Source organism: Sorex fumeus, unplaced genomic scaffold (assembly GCF_029834395.1).
Source record: "Sorex fumeus unplaced genomic scaffold, SorFum_2.1 ptg000028l, whole genome shotgun sequence".
Lineage (NCBI taxonomy): Eukaryota > Metazoa > Chordata > Mammalia > Eulipotyphla > Soricidae > Sorex > Sorex fumeus.
Genome location: NW_026606085.1, coordinates 14460766 through 14473881, shown reverse-complemented (window position 1 = coordinate 14473881; position 13116 = coordinate 14460766). Strand labels below are relative to the sequence as shown.

General features: G+C 43.9%; 1 protein-coding gene across 1 annotated transcript in view; it reads right to left on the bottom strand.

The window, feature by feature from the left end:
* Positions 1–618: 618 nt before the first annotated feature.
* ELMOD1 (ELMO domain containing 1) overlaps positions 619–13116 on the bottom strand; it is a 59206-nt gene continuing 46708 nt past the window's right edge. The window contains exons 8-11 of the mRNA XM_056114967.1: positions 10568–10636; positions 5867–5917; positions 4104–4237; positions 619–1358 (exon numbers count right to left, since the gene is read on the bottom strand). Of these exons, the coding sequence (XP_055970942.1) occupies positions 1186–1358; positions 4104–4237; positions 5867–5917; positions 10568–10636 (427 nt within the window). The 3' untranslated portion in view covers positions 619–1185. The remainder of the gene's footprint in view (positions 1359–4103; positions 4238–5866; positions 5918–10567; positions 10637–13116) is intronic.

Genomic DNA, 13116 nt, shown 5'->3' with positions numbered 1-13116 from the left:
CTGTGTTCCTGTAGAATGACGGGTAATTTATTCATATAACTGACAGTTAGGCAGTGCTCAAAATTCAGTTAAATAAGCCAGTGATTACACAAACATCTAATAATACTAAAATTGATAGTCAGAAGGTATAAAATACCATGGGTATGAAATGCCATGGTAAATACTATTCAACAGACGACAATCATAATTCCAAACAAAATCATGGTTTTTCAAATGGTCTCTTAGCAGTTGTGGAATGATCTGATTTTTGTCTCCTGGCCAAGCTATTTGTTTCTTCCACCAAGACAAGGCCGGTCTTTGCAAGACTTGGGATGGATCATCAGAGCCCTTGCAACACATTTCCTTTCAAATTGTTTTAAGAGTGTTGCTTCAACACTAAGAAACAAACGGGCAGCACTCTAAGTTACTGGGATCTGCCGAAGAAGCAGTAAGCCTGAGCAGACAGCGAAGACCTGGCCCAGTCTCTGAATTAGGTTTACATCTTCCCTGAGGCTGCATCATGACACATGAGGCCTCTATGCCAGTGAAAGGATGGCGATAAAGGAATTTGTTCTGGGGATAACTAGTGCGCGTTGGCAGCTGGGGGTAAGTTACAATTGAGTTCTGCGGTATGTCAAACAAAAGCAGTACTACCTACATTTGCATCTTGGAAGACTTGTTACATTTTTCCCGAAGCTCAGCAAGGTTTGCAGGAATGGTTTGGCTTATCATGTGTCTGTCTGTAGTTTTTTTTTTTTTAAGTCTTATACTTTATTGGAATGAGGTCCGAGCAGGAGCCTGGCTTACAAAGCTAGCTAGCAGTGGGAACCGTGAATAATATTAACAAATTAAATGCTTTCACAGAACAAGATTAAGCTAAGTCTCTCACTTACAAAATACAGCGAGGAGAAATACAGTTGCATTTTTTTTTTAAATGCTGAAGTATGAGGAGGGAGAAAAACAATCTTAAAAAAATAGAAAACTCTCTCCATACCTGGAGGGGGGGGTGTCAAGGCAAGATGTAACACTGCATGGTGCCGCAGGTGGCAGGCAGCCTGGGCATCTGGCTATCAGGACAGAGAGAGGAACACATGGAAAGGCATGCAGACGGTCACTGTGTGCATTCAGTGAGGACTGGGACCTAGGCGAAGATCTAACACGACAGCGAGGCAGTGTTTGGGGATCTGTTCAAACCAGAGCAGGTGGTTACATGTTGAGTAAACCTTCCGAGGCTGTGAAGTGTGGGCACAGGGCCATGTTGGGGTTCTGCAGTTGCTTCACGATCCTCTTGCGGAACTTCTCCCGCACACGGTTAAATTCCATGATGTCCAGCGGGTCTTCTTCAATCCAGAATTTATGAAACTCATGCATCAAGTAGCCTGGAAGGGAAGAGGCACAGGAGGCATGAGGGCATGAGAGGAAAAATGTTTTCCATCTCAATCAAAATCCCCCCAACTATGGAAAGAGATGTTAGGTACAAGGCAGCACCCAGGTAGCTCAGAGAACAGATCCCAAAACAGCAAATGCTCTTGGGCTCCTGCGTTAAAGTGTGCAGGTCAAGTTTTCTGCAAAATTTCTCAGGAGTGTTGGAATCTCTCCTTGAATTTTTCTGGACTCTTCTCCAGCTGGAAGAATTAATGCTGCCTTCTCTTGAGTACAAGTCATCTCTGGGGCAAATTCTGAAAGGGGGACAGGCGACTTCAGCCTGCGCCTTGTAACTGAATTAGCAGCATGGGTCGACTTTTGGAAACAACTCCACTTGGCCTGCTTTCCTTTTTTTTTTTTTTGGTCATACCTGATGATACACAGGGGTTACTCCTGGCTTTGCACTCAGGAATTACTCCTGGCGGTGCTCAGGGGACCATATGGGATATGGGAATCGAACCTGAGTCGGCCGCGTGCAAGGAAAACACCCTACCTGCGTACTACCACTCCAGCCCCTGGCCTGCTTTATTTTGATATTTGTTTTACCTGCAGTTTAAAATTACCTCAGCAAATCAAATGTGTTCTGGGAAGCTATTATGGGATAATAAACATTATTAATCGACTCAAACAACACAGACTGGCCAGTAAGTTACACAAAATTGTTCATGAGACTTCCTGGTTCTGAAACATAATTTCATACTCAAATGATTTTCAAGTCTCAAAGATGAGGTCTGTGCATGATCTATTTGGGGGTCCTCCACAGTAGTACTGAGTTTACCAAAGTTTCCAGAGAGCATGTGGTACTGCGATGAAGCCAGGGTCCTCTGCATGCCAGGCGATGCATGCCCAGCTCTTTAAGCTTCCCAGCCCTACACATGGTTGGGATTAGGAAAACTTAAGAAATAAATTTTAAGGGGCAAGAGCAATAGCACAGCGGGTAGGGCGTTTGCCTTGCACACGGCTGACCCGGGTTCGATTCCCAGCATCCCATATGGTTCTCTGAGCACTGCCAGGGGTAATTCCTGAGCGCAGAGCCAGGAGTAACCCCTGTGCATTGACGGGTGTGACCCAAAAAGCAATAAATAAATAAACAAATAAATAAGAAATAAATGTTAAGCATTTGATATGAGAACATGTTCATTGTGTTCTATTCCCCCCATATCTCTTTCACTCCATCTCATTTATAACTGAAAGCTGAGGTTTTTTTTAAGTCAACCTAGATATTTTTCTGTAGATATTTTTCCGGCAAGCTCAATTCTTGCAGAGTGTCAGAACATAAAAGAATCCGAACATTACACCAATTTTTCTTTGTCTTAACACTAGAAGAGAGCAAAAAGAGTAGGTAGGAACAGGGTATCTTGGGAGTCTGGCTTGACTCCTGGATGATAAAGCCATTGGGTTCTGCTTTCCCCACGTCGATGAAGAACCTGTTCTGAACACTGGTTTCCCGACCAAGCCTGAAGCATTTTCACTGTTGCCTGTGTGCCTTGCTTGACTGTGCTCAGTCAGCAGACAGCTTAGATGCATGCAGAGATGCAGAGAACTGAACGAACTTAGCAGAGGAAACAGAACTGGATCCTCTTGAGGGCAGAACAATGAATTGAGGGCACAGTTTGCTTCCTTGAGAGCCCAAGTCACTTGGCCCTGTCACAGGGGAATTGCTGTTTCCAAAAATCAGCCAAGGAATAATCCTTGGGGGCCAGAGAGATAGTAATGGGTAGGGCATCTGCGCACTGCCTAACTGGCTTTGATGCCCAGAATCCCATATGCTTCCGAGCCCACCAGGAGTGATCCCCCTGCATAGAGCTAGGAGTAAGCCCCAAGCAACCACAGGGTGTGCCCACTCCACAAAAGATAAAGAATCCCTAAGGGGGAGGAGAGTTTAATGGACCAAGTACAGGCTTTGCATGTGGGAGGTCTGGGTTCAGTCTCCGGTACTGCACTGTCTCTTGAGCACTGAACCAGGAAGATCCCTTGAGCACTATTGGGGACGGCCCCCAAATCAAAATAAGGAACAAAATCTTTGCTTGCTGGTTAGTATTTTTGACTAAATAAAAAGCTAAGAGTGATAGTACAGTGAGAGGACATTTGCTTGCTTGTGGCCAATCTGGGTCAATTTCTGGCATCCCTGAGCCCACCAGGCACGGTCCCTGAGTGTAGTGCCAAAAGAAATCCCTGAAACCACTGAGTGTGACCCAAAAAGAGAAAGGAAAAAGAAAAGTCAGCAAACATAATTTGGGGTCACGCAGCTGTCTTCAGAAGGCCATGTGCATCCTTACTGCCATGACATTCTGCATCAGAGCTGGAAAGACACAGATGGTGGCTTTAAATCTGAGCAGCAGCTGATACTCTGGACTTTAGGCAAGAAAAATCCTTGGTTCCTGAGTACGTCAGGTGGGCTGTTTTCCCCTCTGGAAAAGTCCATGTTCTCTCTTGACCATCTCTCTCTTCTCCACCCTCTTTCTTTTTCTCTCCACTCACATCTTTCTAAATTTCTTTAAATTAACACCTATTTTGCATCTCACACACAAACCCCAGAAGGACAGACTTTTGAATGAAGAAATAACAGCAACAATGAAAAAAAATCAGAAGCAAAGAACGAAGCTCAAAGGCTTGTACACAACTGGTGCGGGAAGGTGTGGCCCCCACCGACCCTTCCTAGGAGGCCTGTGGTAATGGGGATGTGGCTAGAAACTCACAGAACGTTTGCTGGAAGTGAGGCAGCGTCGGGGCTTCTGGAGCGATGTTGTAGAAATGAGTTTTCAGAGCTCCGCTGAGCAGGAGGTTATAGGCCAGGTCAGTGATATTGATACCCACAATGGCAAATGAGTATCTGCGAAGAGTAAATCACAAAACTGTGTATCACGGATGGGAAATAGGCATTTCCAAGAAAAAAAAATAATAATAATCTGATTTTGTTGCTATTAAACTGTGGCAAGTTTCCCTAGCAAAATCCGGAATTCTGTAATTTACCAGAAAAATTCAGTTATGTGCATCAAAAGAATTGAGAGGTCATAGAGTGATCAAAAGGTAATTTCATTTCCAGGTATGAGAGGAAAAAAATAATAAACTAACATAGCTTATATACAATATTCATTATGGCATTATTTATAATGGTAAAAACATGGAAATGATTTTAAAAGCCTTTTGGAAGGTAGTCAATTCAATCATAATGTAGCACTGTAGCACAGTCCTCCCATTGTTCATAGATCTGCTCGAGCGAACCCAGTACAGTCTCCATTATGAAACTTGTTGTTACTGTGTTTGGCATATCGAATACGCCATGGGTAGCTTGCCAGGCTTTGCCGTGCAGGCGAGATACTCTCAGTAGCTTGCTGGGCTCTCCAAGAAGGGCGGAGGAATCAAATTCGGGTTGGCCATGTCGGCCGAGTGCAAGGCCCTACCCGCTGTGCTATTGCTCCAGCCCCTCAATTATAATTATATCAAATAAAGGTAAAGGTAAAGGCCCTCCCGTTGATCGTCGATTTGCTCGAGCGGGCCCAGTAACGTCTCCATTGGAGACTTTGTTGTTACTGTGTCTGGCATATCCAACACTCTCGGTAGCTTGCCGGGCTCTCAATATTTGAAAATTAAAAAACCTATATTTCTAAAGACAAGCAGGATTGGAAATATTATGTATATAATAAGAAAATGCACATAAACTGTAGAATGAAAGGCTCAAGAACATTAATATAGGTGTACTTGAGTATTGAGATTGAAGAGTTTTTTTGGTTTATCTTCACATAATAAACTTTCCATAATAAATCATAGTTGTTGTATTGGGCATTTGGTCTCTGAACCACACCGGTAGGGCAGAGGCCTTATTTCTGGCTCTGTGTTCTGGGGTCTCTCCTGGAGGGACTTGGGACCCATATGCAGTTGACTACATGCAAAGCAAGCACCTGACCTGCTGTACCACCTCTTGGATTCCCATACAGTATATTAAAAATAAATATAAAACAGAAAATCTAAAGTAAATTTTTTATCTAACAGTCTGACTGTTGATAGAAATTCTTAGGAGAAAAGTACCAAACACAATTCTATATGACGATCTCTGAAAGTTATTTCCATATAGTTAGAATTCTCTGAATCTCTTTGGGTCAAAGGAGTATCCTATCATCATGCAAACGCATACAAAAACTCAATCCTTTAGGGGCTAGAGATACAGTGCAGCAGGTAGGGCGTGTGCCTTGCATGCAACCACCCCGAGTTTGCTTCCCCAAGTTTGATCCCCAGCATCGCATATGGTCCTCCCATCCCATCAGGAGTAATTGCTGAGTGCAGAGCCAGGATTAAGCCCTGAGTGTTGCCAGGTGTGGCCCGAAAACAAAAATCAAAACCCTGAATCCTTTCAACCCAACAGGATGACACATTTCCGTCAGGACAAGTGCCTTCGCATCCCTGCCCTTCCCACCATGCTCAGGTTCAGTGGTGGAGTGTCTCCGTGCAATCCCACACTTACCCGATTGCTTTATCCATCCTTTTCTTCTCCCATTCTGCTTTGCTGAATTTGCTGCAAAAATGAATTAATCCGATTTAGTCTCTAATTGGTACTTAGGCTCCTTTATGTTTATGTTAAAACTGTTGACTAGATGCAGAGAAGACTGTAAGGCAAACCGTACTCAAATGAAATGTTAAAGCCCAAATATAAGATATTTGGAGCCTGGAAATAAAATAATATAGGGTCAGGCTACTTACTACCTTTCTCTTGTACTAAGGCAGCAGGAGGTTGCCCTATAGGCCAAACATTCAAGAAATTCTTTTATCAGACAAAAAGTTGTTTTTTTTTTTTGTAAATCCCCACCCCCATCTCCACTTTGGACTCCCCATTGAATTTTATCTCATTTCATCTCAGGGTTTTTGTCCTACTCAGCCTTATTTGTAGGTCTGGCATACAAGAGATGCCAAATAAAATGTTTCAATGACAAAAAAAGAAGAAAAAAAGACTGGATTAGAGAAATAAAGGGAGGGAAGGAAGGAGAGCGGAAAGTGGGGGGGGGGGTTATAAATTCAGTTCTCGCAAGTGCTAACAAGCATTTCCTCTAGCCAAGCGAAATCAGCTGAACCAGAGCAATTCCATTTCGATCTGTTTTAAATTTGAGTTACTGAATAAGACTATTTGAGGAAAAGGGTTCTTTCACAGGAGCATTCTGGAAATACTGCGGCACATCCTCTTTCCCTATCCTCCAGCTTGTCCCCTCCATTCTCAGTCCACACTGCCAGAATCCTCAAGCAGAAACCAAATACCTCTATTCTTTGTTCCTTATGTAACCTTTGTTCAGTGTTTGACACTAAAAAATGTGACTAGCATTTAAAATTAAAAAATTTAGAACTGGGGCTATCTTTAGCTTTAGCTTCCTACTAAGTGAATTCTTCAGAAACACACTGCAAATCATACATTAGAAACACACAGAGAACACAGAGCACAAGCCCACAAAACCAGGATGCAAAATTAGTATTTAATTCTAGGTATCTCCTGCCCTGCAGTTGACTAGCTAGGATGCAAAGGAACCGCCTTCACTCCCATGAAAGATGGCACTGTAGCGCTGTAGCTCTGTCCTCCTGTTGTTCATCGATTTGCTCGAGCGGGCCCAGTAACATTTCCATTGTGAGACTTGTTGCTGTGTTTGGCATATTGAATATGCCACGGGTAGCTTGCCAGGCTTTGCCATGTGGGCGAGATATTCTCGGTAGCTTGCCGGGCTCTCTGAGAGGGGTGGAGGAATCAAACCCTGGTCGGTCGGCCGTGTGCAAGGCAAATGCCCTACCCGCTGTGCTATTGCTCCAGCCCATAAAAGATGGCACCCCTTTAAAAAGCATAACCACCGACTCACCAATCAACTGACCAGCCAAAGAGGCAGCAAGAGATTTTTATCTTAAAAGACTCATTCAAACTAAAACAAATTAGGTGTGAATTTAAGAAACTTCATGTAAGCATATTTACGAACACCTCTTCTCAACAAAACTTTCATAAACATATAGTATCTCCATCCAACTTGGAGAGCCTGGTAAGCTACCGAGAGTATCCTACCTGCATGGCAGAGTCTGGCAAGCTCCCTGTGGTGTATCTGATATGCTAAAAATAGTAACAACAAGTCTCACAATGGAAATGTTACTGGTGCCCTCATGCAAATCAAACCGGAGGATAGTGCTACAGTGCTACATAGTATTTCTATATTGCCCAATTAAACCTCTGCAGCACAGCGGTAGGGCGTTCGCCTTACAAGCGGCCAACATGGCCGACCCGAGTTCGATTCCTCCGCCCCTCTCGGAGAGCCCGGCAAGCTACCGAGAGTATTCGATATGCCAGACACAGTAACAACAAAGTCTCCAATGGAGACGTTACTGGGCCCGCTCGAGCAAATCGACGATTAACGGGAGGGCCATTACCTTACCATTACCATTACCAAAAAATGCCAAACCACCTTCATGCATTTGCTTATTTATAGGATATTCTGGTCCAAACAGAACAAATATCTCTCTTAAGAAACACACACACACACAACCCAATACACCCCACAAATTCATACACACAAAGAAAAATTGTCAAAATTCTATCTTTCAAACCTGAATCACTTTTGTCCCTCAAGTTACTCGGGGCTCAGTAACAGATGTTCAGAGAACTGTGGGTGTGGAATACAGCAGAAAGGCAGAGAGAAAGAGCTTTTTATAATGGCTCTGCCTTGTCTCACTGAACATCCAAAATTCTAAGAACAGAAATTACAGAATCTGTGCTATGCCACAATCAATACATCGATGAGGATGCTGATTCACATTCTGATTTGTATTCAGTGACATTTATCTTCAAGTTTTGAAATGACCAATACTTGAACTGTATCCAATCAGCATACTGTAGCTTGAGGGACCAAGGACTGTAACTATCTACCTGCTATTTCCACAGACATTCACGTCTCTTCTTACATATACACCCTCAAAAATCTCTCCCCAGTGGCCCATAAGGAGATAAAACTATGGCTCAGAGACAAAAGTAATCTCCCTTGGATGGTAAATCAAAAAAAACAGTTTAAGCTTCTGTTGATGTCCCAAGGACCACTTGGGGTTCTCTATGCCTGGCATCTCCTAGAAGTGCTTCCGGAGGCACTCAGCACCCACCAGTTTTCATGAGCTGGGGCTTCTGAAAACCTAGTGAAAATATCTGCCTGGGCTTTGACCATGAAATGGCACTGTAGCACTGTCCTCCCATTGTTCATCGATTTGCTCGAGTGGGCCCAGCAACATCTCCATTGTGAGACTTATTGTTACTGTGTTTAGCATACCGAATATGTCACGGGTACCTTGCCAGGCTCTGCCATGTGGGCGAGATACTCTTATTAGCTTGCCGGGCTCTCCGAGAGGGGTGGAAGAATTGAACCCGGCTCAGCCAGGATGGCCGCGCACAAGGCAAATGCCCTACCGTTGTGCTATCGTGCCACCCACCATGAAATGGATCACACAAGAATAAAGTGATGTTAGTGGTTTCCATCTTCAAATGAAAGTAAAGAAGATGAAAATTTAACCTTATACAAGATTGCAAATATAAATTTTGGATGTGTGGTGTAACTTGATAAAATGTAGCTGAATAAGGCTTTTAACATAAGAGTAAGATGGGAAGAGGGTCCTCACGTCAGCCTGATTCTAAAATGGAAAACAGTCTGATCAAGTTTTGGATTTATCCAACATTCAGACTAACTAGGAACTACATAGTAACTACTATGGGAAACAGTAAACCCGGCATCTCTAGTGGCAGACACATGGGGCATGGATGCAGGGCACAGGCGGGCAAGCTGGGCTTTCAGGGGAAAATTGGAAAGGGTTTCTCCAGCCAGAGGTGGACCCAGCTCTCAATGGCTCTCAGGCATTTATGCCAGGTTGGTCACTGTCACTGTCACTGTCCTCCCGTTGTTCATCGATTTGCTCAAGCGGGCCCAGTAACGTCTCCATTGGAGACTGTTGTTACTGTGTTTGGCATATCGAATACATCACGGGGAGCTTGCCAGGCTTTGCCGTGTGGGCGAGATACTCTGGGTAGCTTGCCGGGCTCTCCGAGAGGGGCGGAGGAATCGAACTTCGGTCGGCCATGTTGGCTGCGTGCAAGGCAAACGCCCTACCGCTGTGCTATCGCTCCAGCCCCGCCAGGTTGGTATAATCTGATTTTCCCACTCTAAAAGCATAGTCCAAACAAAATTAACTGTATTTGATTAAAAAGTTGGGAAATGATTGCTTTGTGAAAGATTTTTATGAACTTACATTTCCTTAAAATTCTTACCCATCTTATTCAAAAATAAATAAAAGCAACAAAACACAAACGCAAAGAAAAAATACCTTATTTCCTCTTTAGTGATATCTCTTCATGCAACCAGTTAAAGAAAAAAATTAAGGCAAATGAAAATGCATATAATTTAGGACAGAGATTAACAACAACAGCAACACAGCTCAGTAACACAAACTTTCTCAGTCGGTCCCTGATTGGCAGATTTTGCTTCTCCCCTCTACTTTCCTTCATGCTTACTGAATTATATCTTCTAGATTTTGCTAGATTCTGCTTGGAATCTTCTAGATTCTGCTTTCGCCCTTTTGCACATCCCCTCCTTAGCCTTCTCAACAGTAGGGAGGTTATCAGTCCCTTTAGTACATCCCTCATATCCTAGCTGAACGCTGCCTCTACCCCTGAGTGCTGAATAAGGACAGGAAGCCTGACCTATCTCACTGAAGAACTAGTTTGAAAGTGTCTTTGCCCATCCATCCATCATCCATCTACCCATCCCTCCCTCCCTCCCTCACCCCTCCCTCCCTCCCTCCCTCCCTCCCTTCCTTCCTTCCTTCCTTCCTTCCCTCCCTCCCTCCCTCCCTCCCTCCCTCCCTCCCTCCCTCCCTCCTTCCTTCCTTCCTTCCTTCCTTCCTTCCTTTCCATTCATTCCTGTGTGGGAGCCACACCCGAAGGGCCATCAGGACACACAGGTGGAGGGGTGGAGGGGGACGTGGAGCCAATGATCAAACCCAGATCCTTGTTGGAGATTAGGCTCATTCTCCCTCATCAGTGCTCAGGGGTCGTTCCCATATGGAGCCATATGGGGGGGTGGGGGATGCCACGACCTCCTGCCTGGGCTCTGTCCACTGAGTTGTCACCCTGGGCCCTAATATGTGCTCTGTTCTCAACAATTACCTGCATTTGGGGTGAAGAGAGTCGGAGAGGACTTGCTGGGCAGCTGCTGTGTCTCTTTCTGCAAAGTACCTGCATGAGAGGAAAGAACATGGTGATGGGTGCCTGCCACCCAGCAAGGCACTGAGATGCTGAGATGCATACGCCAGAAAGTGTCCTGTTACCATCCTCCAGAGAACAAGTAGCTTTTCATTACAGAATTGTACAATACAGAGATGATAAAAGAGTTGTGAAAACCACATTGATTTAGGAATGTGTCCAGCAGGTTTGAAAATGGAATGAATTATGATAGTCCCCAGAGTGTCAAGGATATTCTTATTAAGAAGGTCACAGAGGAGGGCCAGAGGGAGGCTCGTGAAAGGCCGAAGCCAGGATAAAGGGGGCTCAAAGGGGGAAGAGAGGAGCGAGTGGGGGGCAGAATGTCTGACATGGGCATTCTTTCCTGAGAGCAATCGTGGCATATTTGAAAACTGGACAAAACAGAAAATACTTTTGTGGGGCTTACAGACTTTTTTAAAAGTAAATTTTATTATTTTTTCTGTCACTTTTTATGCTTTTTAAAAGCTGTTTAAAAGAGTGTTTCCTCCTCATTTACATATATTAAGAGCTTTCTTTGAAAAGATATAAAGTCTTGTTTTAATACCCAGCTGTGTATTATGGGTGAGATGGATATTTACTTTTGTCAAGAGAGAGGCCAATAGTCTCTGCTGTCCTTAATCCATGCCAATCTCTTATATAAGCAACACCACCCTTGTCATTACAACTTATTCTTTTGTTTTTGTTTGGGGGCAACATCTAGCAGTGCTCACTTGTTATTTTGGACTCTGCTCAGGGCTCACTCCTGGATATACTTGGGGGGGGGGTCAGGGGGCTCGGACATGGTTTTGGGATTTATTTTAAATTTTATTTTATTTTTATAAAGTATTTCACAATATTTGATTGCATTTAATATTCGAACACCAATCCCACCACCATTATACCTTCCCACCACATATTTTGGATGTTTCTGCCCTGAATCCCAACCCCTGCCCCAAAGCAGAACCAAAATAATTTATTTTGTATTGTTTATTATGAATAAACTGCTGAAAATGCTCCAAAAACTTTCCTTAGAGGAAACTGTGAAGATTGTTGTATCTCACCCAGGGGCCATTAAGCTATCTCATAGTATCTATGAAATTACTAATATATTGTTAAAGGTTATTCTTACACATATATATGTAAGCTTCGTCTATTGCCTTGAGTTGGCTCCAGTAACGTCTCCTTCGTCCAAGCCCTGAGATTTTTTTAAAAAGTGCCATATTCAAGGCTCTTTCAGAGTTAGGAAAATGAGACCCATCATTGTTACTGGTATTTGGCATATTGGGTATGCCACGGGCAGTTTGCCAGACTCTGCCATGTGGACAGGTTACATTCGGTAGCCAAAGTTTGTCCAAAGTAGGAATGGGATAATAAGATGTCATAATAAGATGTTGTGCGGCCGCGAATGTGGCCGCGTGGTTCCGGGAGCTGGGTTTTATAGTCTCTGAGTCTTGGCCGCTGATGGGATTACACGGCGCCAGGGGCCAGTTGGTGGGTGTGACCCGTGCCTAATGGAATTTGGAGGATCTGGGTGGAGGATGTTCAGCTCCGATCCAAGTAGGCTTGGAGATCTCAGCCCCGGGACCCGCATGCCTTTGTTCCTCTGCTGGTACCTTCATGCATGTGGAGAGTGGCCTCAGCATGGTGGTGGCTGGTTCTGGAGGTCTTCGGCTGCCGGAGTATACCAGAGTATAAGCTTACATATACATATATCTGTGTATATGTATATGTATATGTATATGTATATGTATATGTATATGTACACATATGTATGTAAGCTATCAAGAGTAACGAGAGTATGTCCCCCACATGGTAAGGCTGGAAAGCTACCCATGACGTATTTGATATGCCAAACACAGTAACAATAAGTCTCACAATGTTACTGGACCTGCTCAAGCAAATTGATGAACAATGGGAGGACAGTGACAGTGATATATATGTATTTATATATATGTAGGAATATATTTCCCTCTAATATTTGTTCCTTCTACTTTAAACTCCATTAAATGTGGTATACTAGTCTTGGAGTATGAGTCGTGTGAGGTATGAAATGTCATACTTGGACTAGGTTGGACAGGAATAGGTTGACTCATGGGTGAGGCTTGGCCTGAGTATGTGGAGAGCGGCCATGAGCATGGCAGTGGTTGAGTCCTGGAGGTTTTCAGATGCTGGGACTGAGTTCCTTGGGGTGGGGAGAGCCTTACCTGACCCCTCTGGGGTGTCCAGAATGAAACAGTCTGGCGTGGGTCTGGCAACATGGCTATGGTGAGACATTTTATGCTCTCTTCTGAGAGAGAAGGACAATCTGTTTTTGGGATTTAAACCAGGATTGTCCACAGGCAAGGCAAGTCCCTTAACCCCCAAACTGTCTCTCCAGCCCTAAAATCTACCTTTTATGAGAGTTCATACTATATAATAATGTAGTATCTAAAACATTCATTGAGAAGATGGAAAAATCACAGTGGACGTGATTG